The sequence below is a fragment of the Limanda limanda genome, chromosome 18 (genome assembly GCF_963576545.1).
Source record: "Limanda limanda chromosome 18, fLimLim1.1, whole genome shotgun sequence".
NCBI lineage: Eukaryota > Metazoa > Chordata > Actinopteri > Pleuronectiformes > Pleuronectidae > Limanda > Limanda limanda.
Window position 1 is genome coordinate 19,364,259 of NC_083653.1, and position 17,104 is coordinate 19,381,362.

General features: G+C 40.8%; 1 protein-coding gene across 4 annotated transcripts in view; it reads left to right on the forward strand.

Annotated features, from left to right (window-relative positions):
- The window catches only part of cd2ap (CD2-associated protein), a 58,438-nt gene extending 54,321 nt beyond the window's left edge, over window positions 1-4,117 (forward strand). For all 4 annotated transcript variants that reach the window (XM_061090963.1, XM_061090961.1, XM_061090962.1 and 1 more), the window contains one exon: window positions 971-4,117. In XM_061090963.1, the coding sequence (XP_060946946.1) occupies window positions 971-1,012 (42 nt within the window). In that variant the 3' untranslated portion in view covers window positions 1,013-4,117. The remainder of the gene's footprint in view (window positions 1-970) is intronic.
- The last annotated feature ends 12,987 nt before the right edge of the window (window positions 4,118-17,104 follow it).

A 17,104-nucleotide genomic window follows, 5' to 3' on the forward strand; every position in this document is an offset into this window, starting at 1 on the left:
ACTCTTTTATTAATGAGACCCCTGGTCTGTTGCTGGGTGAAGCTGCAAGTATCTCAAAGAATGTGTTATCCAGCATCATATTCAGCTCCGGTCTGTTGCTAAGGCACATAGGAGGAGGGGAGGTGTGTTAGGTTAGCCAGAGCAATTAGGACTCCTCTCAGCATGTGATGCCTTACATTCATATCGATATCATAATCGGTTATATAGCAGGCTGGGTCCTGCAGTTCATGCTAACTTCAGTACAGGGATTCTTTTTTTGCGTGATATTTTTTTCCCCCACAACTTCCCGAGTCGGTTTCTATTATCATTTATATAGTATGGGTGTGGAACCTTTTGCTTATCGAGGGCTGCTTCAGTTTTTATAACATCCTTCAGGGGCAATTCTGAGTTATTGAAAATTAATATTATAATAACCTCTGTTATGTGATGCATGGAACGTCTTCTGTTTGGCATCTGATGCTAGATGGTAGTGGTGATAATGATAATAACCAAAGCTGGTTTTGGCCAAAACAACTTAGTCATATGAGCTCGACTGAGAGAGATTCTGTATATTACCATTCACTTCCAGGTCAAATGACTTTTTCTTGGCTCTGGCTCTGATATGCAGTGATGGAAAATTGACACCATGGTGACCGTACTAATCTGCCAAGACAGCCAGGTGAGAGAGCACCTCAGTTTTCGGTGCTTTGGTGACGTCTTGTCCTGTCCTCAGCCGTTTGAATATTTCGTTTCAGTGCACAAAGATACTTTGATAAAGATGTTCTGCTCAGCTCAGGGTTTTATTCCAGGATGTGGCTTCATTATCATCTCCTCCCCTTATTCCTCACCTCTAAACAATATGTTTCACAGCTGGAAGCGGCGACTGCTAAATCATGAGCTCAAGCTGCTCTGACAGATGCAGCCCAGTGCTGATTTAATTTGCCACAATATCCTGTCTGAGAGTTTGTGCTGTGCTTTTATGTGCCCACAGATGGAGATAGAAAAGCTCAAGCGAACCGTCCACTCGACGTGAAGCTCGCACAGCAATCACCAGCGGGCCCCGAGGCAAGCTTCTGGCCTTTGGACCAACCAGAGAGCAGGAAGGTGGTGACGGACAGAGAGAGGGCGGAGAACCAGACCAGCCACCTTGAGCACAATCTCTTTTCAGTGATCTACAATAATAAACTCGCTCTATATTTGTAAGATTTACATTTTGCACATATAATTTTTTTTTTTTCAAACTAGATGTTATTAAGTTCCAGATGTATATTTTCCCTTCTTTTTTATTTCATTTTTTTATTTTGCCAACACATGAAAACTGAGGCCTTACTTCAAACTACTGCGCTGGACTTGTAACTCTTCTGCTCACGCTCTCTCTCCCCTTCCCTCCACCATTCCTCGTACTCCTCAGGGAGGAGCTTCACTCTCAGTACTACTGACTTTGTATAAAGCAGGGGGCGCTTGTTTTCCACGCCTAATGTTCTTTCTCCTCATTTTTTTTATGATGCACAATAGTTGATTTTAAAACGTGAGAAAATAATTAATTTCATTTAACAACCTTGCATTCTCACAATAAACGATTTTTTCTTTCTCATGGGGCGCCTGGCAGCAGTAGCCTCCGCGGCTGCAGTGCTTCAGAGAGAGCGCTGTGTTCGTTTCTTTGTCTTTTATATGTTTTCTTTAGCATTCCTATCCAGGGTAACACTACTGTGCCTGATTTAAAAAAAAATAAAAAAAGGTAAATTCTATTAATTGTTTATAATGGGAGCTAACATTTTCCACGATGGTGTCTGGAATATCTGCAGCATGATGATATTGTATATCTATATTTTTTAAGTCTACTGACATGTCTAGTCAAATTCTATATAGAGGGCTTCTTCTACGCTGGTCTCTTCTATTTTTGTGAGGTTCGGATTCGTTGAAAACTTTGAACTTTAGCCACACAGTCTGCAGGTGATGCAGATACACACATAAACACACACACAAAGGAGTTGCGTCATTCCATGGTTGCTGAGCGACTCGGTCAGTTCATGAAAAAAAGTCTGTGTTTTTAATCTGGCGTTCATCACTCTGATCCCTGTCACGGTTCACTCTGCCACTAACTTCTTCCTACCTTTCTCCTTTGACTCGCAGGGAAATGATTTGAGAGGAGCCTTGTCTTCCTGCTCTGTAATGTGTTTTGTATCAGCTTGCACACAGCACTCATCAGATGTCCTGAATTCATTGTACATGCCTGTACACTAGTTCAACTGGAAGCATATTTGTAGAAATAACTGACAAAACCTCACATTCTCCTCATCTTAACTCTATTACAGGAGCAAATGGTCATTAGAGCTCCACTGTCGTTTTTTTCGCTAATTTGTCGGGCCCCTATCGCTAGCCCCCTTCCGGAAGATAAAAAAACACATTAGCCTCGGCGAACAGTGTAGAACGCAACATGGATCGTCAATTACAAAACGTTACTGACCCTGCTGTCTTTACTAACAGTTGTGCAGATTAAATTCTGCAAAAGCATTTTTTTACTTTTCTCCATTGCTACTTCTTGTTTATAGCCTAACTCTTTCTGCAATAACATGCAAATGCTTCCTCCTAAGGCCTGTGCATGCCCAGTCTACGTGAGGGGTCATGTGATCTGCCTTTTTAGGCGTGTTAGTATGAACAGGGATTAAATTGATATGCAGCCTAAACGCTCGTGTGGACAGATTGTTTTCGCTGGAAAACAAATAGAGTCGTATGGATGTTTTGCCTCAGTGAGCCCTTGTTCCGTGCAGATGGATGTGCTATAATCCTCTATCTCTCCACTCATTCTTCAGGTTTTTCCTTCAATTTTTCATCTATTTTGTGGGCTGCATCGCCTAGAAGTTAGATACAGATATTCAGCCACACTGCACAGTGATGTCACAGTGTACTCACACACCCTGGAGCACATTTCTACATCATTCGAGCAACAGCAATGAATTTAAAAAATATAGATATATATATATATATATAAAAACATGATATATATACAGTTTTGACCAACCTATGCCCTGAGGTTCTTATACAATTCAAAGAGAATAATTGTGTAAGTGCTCTCTTTGGTCGTGCTGTTAAACATATTTGGTGTATGTTAAGCTGTTTGCACGGTGGATTCGCTGGGAGTCGCACATCTTAAACAGAAAATAAACCGTGGCTGGTTTCTTACTGTATAGTTTTTTTTTCTCTTTCAGCACAGAATGGTTGTCTTCAGAACGCTAGTTGCTAATATAATTGTTTTCCTAAACGCTGCGAGCATGGTGTTTCGAGGCTGCAGAAATGGGGAGCGCGGTGCGAGTGGAACTTACACAGTGTAGGATGCGAGCTGCCCTCAGTAACATCTGACCTGTAGCCCCAAACCTTTGGCCTGCGGCTCTGTTCAGACAATGACCAGCTTATCTCTTGGTGTGGAGATGCGTTTTGAGAAGCCGACAGCAGCACAGCATCGTGTTCAGCCCCCAGCGGCCTCAGCATGGGTTGGAGGGATGTTCTAACCCTGATCACTGATCAAGATTTAGACAGCAGGGTCCTGTTCCAAGTTAAATGTCTTGTCATTGTTTCACCTCTAGTTTTGTGCATTACTAATACTCTTCATTCTTAGTGCTTTTTTATTTTATATTCTTACATATACGTCACAGAGGTCTTAAAGAAGCGTTACTTTAATTTGAAATCATCCTCAGGCTTGGGATTAAAGTGGCCTGTGTGTGTGTGTTTATATGTGTGTGTCTGCCCGCAAACGTAACAGTGTCCATGAAGTGCTGGACTGCAGAGTGCATTGACCAAGTTGATAGTATATTTTTGCCCTTAATGATACAGCACCCATGCAGTGAGTGGATGCCTGATGTAAAACAAACACAACTCTCCAGCAACATGGCTGGGCGAAGACATAATTACAATGTGGGGGAACAAGGGACCCAGGGGGGTTTGGGTGAACAGCTTTTTGTGTAATATCTGTAATGCAGCTTAAATTCCACATATTGTACATTCCAGAGTTTGACACCAAGAAAATAAATCTGTGCACATTTATAACATATTTTCAAGTGATTTTGTTTACAAGAGCTGTATCCTTGCATGAGCTGAGAATCTTTCCCAAAAAACAATAAATATCGTCTTTATTTACTGACTCAGACTGTCCTTTGATTTTTTTTTCTTCGAAATAATGCAACATTCTTAAAAGTTTTCACAGCCTCACAACAGCCTTGAGCCTTTTTCATGCTTGGATTCCTAAAGATGCGTTCTTGGAAATATCGAGTGGAAAATCGACCATTCAGGGGAGAGAGCGAGTTTCTGAGGAAGTGCAGCTCCTCACAGTTTTTAAATTACGCATGGATGATTTGTTCCATCTATTATCGTATCTGACATCTGGCTGTCTAGCCTGCTTGTTGCTAGACATGTGTACCATGTGCACTTATGCGTTAATAAGTGCACATGGTCTGTTCAAACAAGAGGATGTCTTCTTTTGTCCATGAGTAAATACAACATCGATCTCATCCTAACTCCCCTCTCTGAGTATCTGAAAAACCTTTTGATGGTTAATAAAGATGGAAGACGTGTCTCCACTTCCTCCCTCTGTAAATAACTGAAGCCCAAATATTCTGGATTCAGTTGCTGTCATTTTGAGCTTTTGATGCCGGAGTCGGTGAAGCAGTGATAGTGGAGCCGCAGTATTGAGGGACTGCTGATACATACACCTGACCAATCGGGAGTCAGTCCCAGCTGTCAATCATGACAATGTATTTTCAGATTCCTTTTAAGTTGATACATTTATCTTATATATAACCTATATTATATGCCTTTTGTCGATTGATTTAAAGGGAAAGTTCACCAGGAAATGAAAACACATTATCTACTCACCCCTATGCCAATGGGGGGGGGGGGGTTGGGGGGGCAGGTGATAGTCTCAGGGGTAAAAAGTGTAGCTCATTAGTAACCTATCTTCAGACGTACTAAACAACAGAAAAAACTGAAAATGCCTGCACAATGCGCGGGTGGTGTCATCCAAGTCTCTGGAATCCCCGACATTCATATTTGACTAGAAACAAGGTAATTTACACCAAGTCTTAAAGGTGACATATTATGCCCATTTTACCACAGTTGATAAGGTTCATTGGGGTCTTAATGAAATGTCTGAAACATATTTTGGTCAAAATACCAAAATAATCATTTAAAACAGCAGCCTTTTTACCTGTCTAAAACAGCCCTCCTCAGATTGACCTGTTTTGAGTGCCCCCCTCACCCCTCCTCCCTCCTTCACGAGATACAAGCGCCAGAGTTTTTGGGACGGTAGACATGCTAGATACCCAAATTAACGTGTAGAAGCACTACAAAAGTTGAATTTTCATAATATGTCACCTTTAAGTCTCAGTCTTGTAGTAGTGTGGTATATATAAATATGATGGCGGGAGAGAGAGAGAAGATGACTACGTGCTCAGTGCATCACAGGAGTTTCCCACAGCAGCCACGGCCTGTAGAAGCACAAACCAGGGCTGGTTCACATGGCACCTCCTGACAACATTGCCTATAGGAGCAGCACAAGGCAGAAACATTGTGTTTCACGTGTGTTTGTTGGGCTGCCACGGCCACCTGGGAGCTCTCATTCATCTGGTAAAGTGAGCGCAGGGATTCACTTCTCTCTGACCTTTTCTCATTTACAGTTTGTTAGCGTAGTAGAGCAGCGGCAGCCTGCACATGTGCGTGCAGATCAAAGCACCAGATCCCATCTCACTCAGGAGGACGCAGGACGCTCACTTAAAAGAGAGAAGCGCTTTATCTGGAGGGTTAGGAGCGGTGCACGCGCACACGCAAGTGGAAAATATTGTCCAGGTTGAAATGGTTAAAGTTGTGATGTTAGGACTTTTCCTTCTCTGTCACTGGATAAAGGGATAACATGAAGAAATGGACTGTAAAATCCATGTATACCTTGTTTTCTCTGCCGCAGGAGGATTAGAGTTTTATCAATCACAGTGGTAGCAACAGCCAAGTCAGGCTTCATGCTCAAACTTTTATTTTACAACACAAATAAATATGATATGATATTGGAGAGAATCATGCCAAGAAGTCAACTAAAGACAAAAATAATTAGTTTGGTTTGTTGTATTGCAATTGATAAATTAGAGTTACTCTTTTATATAACGTATAACAATAATTTTACAAACGATTATGTTTAAAGCTTAAAGGTCTTTAAATATTTAGGTGAAAGGGATCTATTGGAAGAGGTTACATTTAAAAGTGATGTTTTAACTAGTGTGTTTTATGTTGATTGCAATTGAGGTTTTCTTACCATAGAATGGGCCCTTTGTATTTAAATACTTTATATTTACTCCGGGGGGGGGCGGCCTCTCTACGGAGGCTGTGATGTTTTATACAGTGGCCCAAACTGGACAAACTAAACACCTTCTGAGTTTTTAGGACAACTTAAGGCTATCACAGGTTATCTCAACTTCACCACTTTATGTCACTAAACTCTACACACTGAACTTATGAATGGTTAAAGGTCTGTATTTACATTGCGCTTTTCAAGTCTTGACGACCACCCAAAGCTCTTAACAATACAGTTATTTAAATCACAGTAATTGCACATGAGGTAATTACACTGTCACAGAAAGGGCAGCAGGTTCAGATTGACAGACTAACGCCTAATGGAAGGAGCCTATTACGATGTGAAAGGTTAGTGAGGGGAGACTTTAATTTCTCTTCAGTATGATTATATAATGTACCACAGTTTGACTCTGAGAATAGTATAAGCCATAATCATAACTTAAAACATATTTTGTACTATAAAAACACAGTTTTTTCTGGGTTTTCCTACTTCCTTCCACAGTCCAAAGAGACGCAGATTGATGATAGGTCGACTTGACACGATAAAGTTTGCAGCTTGTTCAAAATACTGCTCATATTTTATCAAAAACAAACCGTAGGGTTCATATCACGCTGATTCTTGCGTCCCTTCACTGATTACCAGTTAAATTCAAGATTGATTTTAAGAATCTTTCAATAACTTTTAAAACTCAACGTGGGCTGGCCCCACCATACATTTCCCAGCTCTTGACTCCCTTTAATCCCGGATCGTAATTTGATTTTGGCCAGCCTGTCCCTGTTGGCTGTCCCTAGGTCAAGACTGGCTACTCAAGGTGACAAGGCTTTCTTGGTCAGGGCCCCGAGTTTCTGGAACTCCCTGCCTGATGAAATTATGGTCGCCAATTCACTACCAATCTTTAAATCCCTGCTCAAAACCTATTTTTACAGGAAAGCATTTCTAACATGGGACTTGTAATTATTTTCATTACAACGATCAGCCTTTAGCCTCAGCGTATACCTCAGGTTTGGCTTTTAACGTTATTGCGATTAAAAGTCTGAAACACGAGATGATGCTAAGGTACGACTGAAGATTATTATTATGTTCATTATAACAACCAGTCTGACAGAGCTGAAATACACAACTGTTCCTGAAAGGAGTCTGTGCTGTGATCTGCAACCATTGGTTTCACCAAACGTGGAGAAGACAAGGGGCTGATCCACGATGATGGATTCAGAGGATGGAATCATTCTTTGAGTCGTTCATCTTGCAGGCGGTCATCTTAATAAATGCGCCTTACGCACTGAGAAAAACAAGACAAAGAAATAAGAACTCAATCAATCAGTAAATAAACGTGTCAATTAATCCAATCATGCATCTGTCCAACTCTGCTGATACCAATACACAGTCACTTACTGCAAGCTGGTGTCCGGCTCCTCCTCAATGTGTCTCATGGTCACAAACGGGTGCTGCAGAGCCTCAGCAGCAGTGATCCTCAGATCAGGGTCCATCTGCAGAAGAAGCTTCAGCAGGTTGATCGATCATCTCAATGGGATCTCTGGATTTGAAACAAAGATGATCGTTCAGTTTATATGCTTCCTGTATCTAAGCAACAGAACTCAGCGGACGTCCGCTCACAAGAAGGTCGGCGGTTTGATCCCAGTCTCCCCCTTTCTCTGTGCTGAACTGTCCTTGGGCAGTGTGTGAGTGATGTGTGATGGAGAGAGTGCTGCACCTACGTGTCTGAGTGTACTTACCTCACAGAGCTACAGGCAAAGCTGTGGACTCTTATGTGATGATTAACTGCTTTATTGTAATTTCAACACATGTGCATGTCAACATACAGGAAAACAAAATGTGTCTGTGGCTCAAGAGGTAGAGTGGACCGCATTGGCTAAACCGAAACAAGATGGTCTGGTCTTCTTATTGCATCACCAGGTTGTGCTGCCCTTACAGCCGTCACCTAGCACCAGAGATAAGGACAAAAATTTCATCAGTTAATTAAAAGTGATAAAAATAGTTTTTTTTAAATTTGTACCATTGGCTGTCCAGTTGGGTCCTAAATGGTTTTCTTCTGATGTTTACGCCTCGCTTGCTTTTGCAATTACCTCTTTGAAAAATAGTTAGAAGGATCCAACCAGACTATTGACAGTAGCTTGAATAATCTTAGTCATGTCTATCGAGCTAGAGCCATTTAGAGGCCAAAGGTCGTCCTGGCAATCCCAACATCCTCTTGATGACGAATTTCGACTTCTGCCATCAGGAAGGAGGTACACTTCCCCAGGGCTAAGGTCAAATTTAAGATAATTTGTCCTCTCAGTTGGCTTTTAAATAAGCAGGCCTAGTGATATTGCACACCAAAATTGTAATATATTTTAAAGTTGTAACAAAGGACTAACAAATTTTTAGTGCTCTTTTTATGTACTTCATGTTTTGTTATTATGTGTATGGATTGTGTGTGACTACTGTTTGCAAACCAAATTGCTCCTTAGGGAAAAAAATACTATATTAACCTACGTAGACTCAGAATGACACAGATTTGGGAGAACAATAGTGGTCCCAAGTTGACCTTAGCATTGTTGGATGAATACAATATTGTTGAATAAAATCCAATAAAAACTAGAATAATAAAACTAAATAAGATATGAAAATATTATAAAAAAACAACAAGAATGCCATCTCTGTCATCTGCCCCCTCAGAGTTCAGAGAAGAAACGATACTGTCTGTTGCTTTATACTCTGTTGCTTTATACAGGCTGAAATCTCAACCAGAAGCCGGATGGTAGAACTGGAGCTGTGGAGGTGAGAATTGACTGATATAAAAGATTTGGCTTTCATAACAAACCCTAAGAGTTTACTGCTGAGGCTCATTATGAATTGAAACTCAAAATAACAGATTGCAGAAAGTTTGAAACAAACTATATAGGATTTTGAGAAAAGAGTGAGACTTTTATCCACATTAAACTTTGCCTGTTTGTAAAGTTAGTAGAAAGGTTGCTGGCCTCTTTTTTTACAAGGCACCCCTGCATTGGCATGGAAACTTTCCTGGTACTTGTATGTCCCATAACCTGCACCTTGATGATATAGTGCTCTGAGGAGCAGAGGGTTGAAGTCAATGAAGTGATGTAAATACTTTTGTTTCATAGACGGATAAACATTGTGGTTCGCTGCAAAATAAACAGAGAAAATTAACTTTCACCTGAGTTTTAATGTTTATCTGATGAAGTTAAGTCACAAACATAAATGGTTGCAACATCTTCTGTTTGTGTTTAAAAATAAAAGCACTCCAGCATTTCTGTTGACAAAATCCATTTTTTTTTATTGTGAAATATTTGCAGAAGCGGAAGATACAAGGCTTCATACTGTATAGTACTGGTATTTATTTGAGTACACAGGACTACATACATTTTTATACAAGGAAATTGTCATATTTATGGCCATATTGAAGGTAAAACATTTGTAAAACATTGTGGTGCAGTAGCAGCACCTCTGCAGAACACATTGTTGAACCGAGAAGCTAAATATTGTGCATTGAACAGATGCTGTAAATATGAATTGATATTAATGTGAATATTGTGCATTTAATAGATAAAGTTGCATACCCACCTTTCTTTGTGTATATTTATGCTCGTACATTGAGCCTTTAACAGAAATTGCAAAAAATTATAAATATGACCCTCCTAAATGTTTTTTAGTAAGATGTCAGGATGGTAGATCTCGGCTTACGTTTGGAATTAAAAAGTGATCTTGGGATCGATAAGGCTTGTGACCACTGCTATAGATGACATCTCCTCAGACAAGCAGCCATTTATCCTTCCTCTCTCGGTGCTGTGAGTTACAAAGTTAAGAATAGTAAATGGTCTGTATTCTCTAGCGTTTTACAGCAGCTGTCACAGGCAATTCGGGGTTCAGTATATAAGTCGCCCCACCAAATGCAATCCAACACTCGACATTAAAATCAAGCTTGAAACCATATAGGGGAGCGACTATCTTCCCTGCTAGGACATTGTTCAACTTGTCCAATTTCCTACCTGGAAGGGAGACAAAAATGTCACAAGTCAATAGTGGAGTTTTAAACTTTTCTTTATCAGTAAAATGAAGAACATTAATATGTGGCTCTGGAGGGAGAGCAGGTCATCCACTAACCAGGAGGTCAGCGGTTTGATCCCTCGCTCCTCCAGCACGACACTCAATCCTGAATGATCCCTCATGGCAGTGCTGGCAGTGCATGGTAGAAGAATTACAGCATATAGTAGGGCTGTATTAATGTGTGAGAGACTGTAGTCAGGATCTGATTGAGCTATTCCTCAGGCGATCACAGACACAGATAGAAACATGGATCGGGGACAATCAGAACAGAAACTCCATCTGAGAACCATTTGATTGACTTTGACCTTCAGTTCAGAAATTCGCTTAAATGAAAAAGCATTGTTTGATTACTGTTAAATGGTATTTGGTCTGTATTTATAAAGCGCTTTTCTAATCCTGATGACCACTCAAAGTGCTTCACGTCACAGTTTTATATTCATTCATTCACACACACACACACACACATTCATACAGTGCATCTATGTGCGAACTAAGTAAGATTGGGATCGAAGTGATCGCCCTATACCAATGGCCCCATACTGTTCTATAAATATTTAATACATGGTGAAGCACCTTCAGTGAATAAAATCAGCATTCATACAATATGGTCATGCATAACTTCATTGTAACACATAATATGGAATTTATTTGCACTGGTTTCCTGATGAGATGCTGCAGAGTAACACATAAAATGCTAATAAAGTTAACGTGGTCATTTTAAACTCACTCTGGCTAACTACTCTGTCCTTGCATAATAATAATAATAATATTAATAACAATGCATTATTATTAATTAGGGCAGTGTGACTTCAACTCAGTGGCTTCATTGGTATACAATATAGGCTATTTTGCTTAAGGCAATATAGGATAAGTATAGAGATATTACATTCACAGCAGGGATGTGATCTTAGATCTACTTTGATTTAAAATTAACTCCACACATAAACACTAATTGAAATAATGATTATGACATTACACTCAACATTTATAGCAACTAACAGTTGCTGCATTTTTAGATACGGTGTGGACGGTAATAACTCTCACTCCTTGTGTAAGACATCTTCATAAGAGACACATCATGTGGCTTTTCACTGACTCAGCATCTTTTTCTCCCACTCAAGCAATCACATTTGTACCCAGCACCTGCTCTGACAATATCATGTTGTTTGGTCATATTTTTTAACACTTAAGGTGCAAATAAGGTTGTGCATTATACAATTTGTACACTGTGCTACCTTTGGTGCAAAGAGGTTCTGTCAAAGAGTTGATAGGTTTGTTAAAAACCTAACTTGTGTAATTTTGAAGCTCGAGTGAGCTTGTGTGATACTGTGTCATCATGGCCAGTATGTTCTGCCTATATATGCCATATGCATATAATCTATGTTAAATGTTTCTGACAGGAACGCTAAGAAAAAGAATCTGAACTTGGAGGCTGCAATTAATGAGCAACACTTCCCTATGTATAAAGCTACTGCTCCCCGGGAAGAGGAAAAAATATGTGTGTTTTCGAAGGCAAATTCCTGCTGGGAACCTTAAACCTGCTGTGCAGCTGCGAGATCAGTGGCAAGGAAAAAGATTCATCTCCTAAGATCCCTTTTTGATGTTTTCAATCACGCGAAAAATCAAAGAGTGGACGCATGATGCCTCTGTGTTGTCATGAAGCATGAAGCACCATGGGCCACAACAACAAGATTATCTTGGACTGGGAGAGTAAGGGTTTCTAATTTAGATTCAACAACATAAGCTACGCAGCCAATGTGTGTTTACTCCATGAAATATTTTTAGGATTATCAGAAACTGCAGTCCAAATGGAAAACAATGGTAGCTCCATCACCAAAAAAACAAAACACAAGATAAATAGTTTGAGATCCAACTAGTAGTTTAAACAGGGTTAAACTGGGCTGTACTTAGAAAACTCTTCAGGAACGTCACTTTGAGGGGTCCACTTTCTCTGGATGAACTACGTCGGGAAGAAGTAGAACAGAGGGGATGTAGCTGTGTAGATCAATGTTGCTTTTATCTTGCTTCCTTAGCCCTGGATACGTCCCTATATAGATAGAGCTCAGCTGCATGCTGTCAATAACAGGGAGCGATTAACTAGTGTACAAGTTTTCATTTGTCAGTCTCGGAGCAGGCACGTACCCTGCTGATGTTCTCACTGTATATGTAATATGTGGCTAGCCTGATGCAAGCCAAATCTTTCATGGTATCATATTTGAATGAGTGACATTTCATCTCCATCAGTCAGGGCGATTTATTTGGAGCCAGCAGGGTCTCCGGTTCATCAGGTGAGTGCATCGGCCTTCACCTCATCACATGATCATAAGCTGCTTTTGAAAAAAAATAATAAAAAAAAGCCTTTCACTCTGAGAGGTGGTGAACCAATTCAGTGGAAAAAGATTTAAAATTACACAACAGGAATTTCCTTATTAGAGAACATTCTGTAATAAGTCAGGGATGACCTTTGTGTGGATGAAAGTGTTTTAGTGTCCATGTTTACCATCACGTCAACACTCTGGTCCTAATGTGTCAATGAGTGTTACATCAAATGATTAAGATATAACATCTAACTCAGTAACCTCTGGGTAAAACCCGGAGAATTTGGCCAAAGAGTTTACCAGTAGTCTTCCTTTCACACATGCACAACACAGCAGGAGGTTTTTCACAGCAGCATCACATCCTCTGAGTTATTGAGGCGAGAGGTGGAGCAGCCGGGTGCAGCAGACAGAGACAGGAAGTAACGTATTAACTCAGCTGCTTTTGGAAAATCGTAAAAAATATTTTTATGAATTAAAACAAGTGACCTAGTATTAAATACAATATATAGATGATTAACCTGCTGCAGCTGGGTAAATGAACAGGCTGGAGCTCAGTGTTTTCATGTCACCTAGCACACCACAAAATCCTCTTGAACCAGGTAGGTATTTGGTGTCACATGAGCCTTAATGGTGCTGTGATGTTCTCCATCGGCCAAAGAGCATCTTATTGTGAATGACTCTCATTGATGCTCTCCATCTGTAGGTTTCAGCACTCAGCTTCCCAACACGTAGCATCACATGCATGCTGAATGTGTGAGATACCTCTTAGTCCAACTCTGTTACCTGTGACAAAGTGGTGAAGTGCAAGATGAAGGTGAACAGGTGTTTCCAGTCTGGTCTGCTGTGTGAGCCACAGTGTTGATTAAACAGGTGCAAGAGGAGTGTGCACAAAATAAGTGCGTGCGCAAAGATTCATGACCCGTAAGCACCAACCGATTTTGGTTCTCAACACCATGTGTATATTTGTGAATCAGAATCATTCTAAACCGGCAGTCCACGTGTCTGCTCTGTGCATTTAGCATACCGCCACGCCTCTATTTCTCCATATAAGGACATCGTTTTGTCACGAAGAGAGTGGTGTGCTGAACAGTTGAGGTTACACACACACACACACACACACACACACACACACACACACACACACACACACACACACACACACACACACACACACACACACACACATACACACACTCCTGCAGACAGATGAGTTCCTCCCGCAGATTATGATTTACTGCACAAACCCTTACAAATCCTTACGGATATGCCTGTGCATACACTCAGTACAATGAGAATTTTAAAAAAGCAAACGTGGTTCTGCCCAATTTGGAAATCTGTCATGATTTTAAAACTCCTATAATCTTTGTTTCGCTTTTGTCTGAGAAGGTTCTGTGAATATGTCTCAACTTCAACTGCCAACAGCTCTTTTCTGGGATTTCAATCACAAGGATGGCTGGAGTTTGACTGAGGCCTCCATCTGGCATGTGATCTATGTTCCAAATGAAGTGGTGCTCTCCTTTTCACAGTTCACAGATCTGTAAAAAAAAAATGCATAGACATAGAGCTGCCCTAAGACTGAACCACTGAAAGGATCCATTAAAGGTGTTAAAGCCGGTAGGAGTAAGTAAAGTGTGCAGAAGGGACTGTGGTGGTGCATGGAGCCAAATGCTTCCATCCATGATGCACCACGTCTCCTGGGAACTCATGGGGTAAAACATTTCTGTCAGCTGCTCCCAGTTACTCGCACCTTTAGAAGGAACAGGGACTCATGCCATGAGAGAGAGAGGTACACTGGAAATAAAAAATGGAAGAAAATATGACACTGGAGTGGTCAGGTTATGCTATGTTCCTGAACGTATAACATGATAATACTATAAAGTAATTCAGGGCATTTTTATAAATTTTGTTTTATAATTAGTTAAAAATTAAACAACAAACAAATGTTTGTTTTTAAGAAGTGGATGCTAATTTCCGAGAATGTTGTCTGGAAGTAAAATCCTGTGCTATATCCCGGGTCTAATGTGTTTACTTCAGGATGGACTTGTGGAGTGAACCTGGAGAGAATGTGTCAGTGATCATTGCAGCTGTCTATGCAGGCTGTGTAATGGAGGCGTTGGTGAAGTGTCCACAAAGCACCTCTGGAGTTTCAGTGGTAAACAGTGTTGCAGTAACATCCAATACAATTGAAGTAAATTGTGACCACTTCTTCAAACCGAATAAAACACCAGGATACAAACATCAAGAGGAGCTAATGACTGAGTTTGTATTTTTCTGTGAACTAACCCTTTGAAGTCCTTTTTCCATTTACTTTCGGTCACTGTGTATTGGGCTCTGAGTGCTACCAGGGCGGATTGGAAAAGTCAAACAACTTGCATATAGACTTAGGAAAGCAGTCGCTCTCAGAGAAGGAACCAGAGCCATGTCTCCTCAACTCATCCCAACCTGTCCTTGAAAATAATTTCTCTCCTCATTACAATTATAGGTCTGAACAGTCATAGCACAAGCAGTTTTTATGTGGCAGCAATTCGATTAACCAGTAACAAGCCAATGAGTGTCCTCACTAAGATAGAAGTACGAGTATTGTACGAGAGATGAATTGAGAGAGAGAGAGAGAGTGAGAGAGAGCGAGAGAGAGAGAGAGAGAAGGAGAGAGAGAGAGAGAGAGAAGATGATGGATTGGACAGTAGGGGTAATAAGATTTGATTAATTTCTTGGATAAAGGAGTAGGTCAACACAGGGTAAACTGTGCTCGTATTGTGGTGGAGAGATCTCAAGTATAAAGCAGTAATATTACGAGTATAAAACTCTCTTTATTCTCGTATTATTACACGTAATATTACAACCTCCTACTTAAGATCTCTTTCTTTTAATTCAACGTGGCCCTGATACTCCGCGCTGACAAATTAATCAATGTCTGGGAAAAATCGATTCATAATGAAGCTGTAGCATGTCAGAGGACACGTGGCAAGGTCACATTGCTGTTTGCGCCGCTAAATCTGAGTGATTGGCTCGTCAATGCGTCCACAGTGTGTCTTATACTTCAAGCTGTCCCCTTGTAATCAGATTACCTGAGAAGGATGTTGATGCCTGGTCTGAAAAGGGCCGGTGAGGGTTAATGTAATCATACATGGGATTACTTGTTACTCATACCATATGTTGGGTCGCAGGCAGAAGGCTCTTGTGATGCCTGAGTTTTGTTTTCAGTGCTTGACTGCAACTTCGTGACTCTTCATCCACAGACTCCCTGTGCTGTTTGACACGAGTCTTACAAATGTTTTTAAGAAAGGTTGGCGGTGCTTTGAATCGGTTGTAAGAACCAGTCTGTGGCATGATATTCAATGTTGGGCTTTCTGGTCCGTGTCAAGCTTTTTATTCCCAAAGCACATCGTTGTGACCGAAGCAGCCCCTCTTCTCAATCTGTGCCATGTTTACTCTCCTCCATGTTTGCCTTCATGCAGATTTTTCAGCTGGCCTCCATGTTGTGTGAAACAACACACAGGCGTCATCCAAATGACAGAAAATATTGCTGTGACGAGTTATTTGTAGCACAGCAAAGTAGAGTGATATGAAACTACAGATGTGTGAAATGAAGACGGGCTCAGACCCCATTCCACTACCATTCAATCCCCCCCAATGGGAGGGAAAATCCTGTATGGAACCTTGATTGGTGCAGATGCTCAGCCCAGATTATGTGATAGTGTGAGAGATTCTCGCTGAAGAACAGACAGGCTGTATTTACCGCAACCATTTTCTCATCAGGACTCTGTTCTTCTGCAAAGCATTATAACCGATAGAACAAGTTGTCACACGTTTGATGGCCCCTTCCTCCTGAGATTACATCAGAGCGGTGACGTAAAGAGATGCGAGAAGAAAACATCTGCAATGATTCCAATTTAGTGTGTGATGCAGGTCCGGGTTTTTAAAACTCCCCTAGTCTGAGTCCAGCTCTTCACGTCCATGCCACAGAATAAATTAAATGTTTTGACGTGAATTTCAGAAAATTCTTTGACAGGTGAAGAACGGAGCAGGAGATGTAAAATGTGCAGAACATTCAGACAATGGGTGAAGCCTGGGTAGAGCGTGCAGAGGCATGAAGATGTCACTTGTATTAACACCGGTGTCGCCAAAACTCTTGAATCTCGTCATCTTCCCAAGTTCCCATCATCGTCTATATCTTCTGTGTGTATGATTTATTTTGGGATGTTTTTTCCAGTCTTTCGTCCGTTGTGTGTTAAAACATCATCAATGGTGAGTTCTCAATATCCTGTTGTATTTTCACGTGGACATACTCAAACATCTTACTGGCAGTATAAAAAGTTTTGTCTGGGGCACCTGATTTTGACATTGGGTTTTTCTGCTGCCCCTCCGGAATATTTGATGAAAATCTCTGGAGTTCAGTGCATGTTCG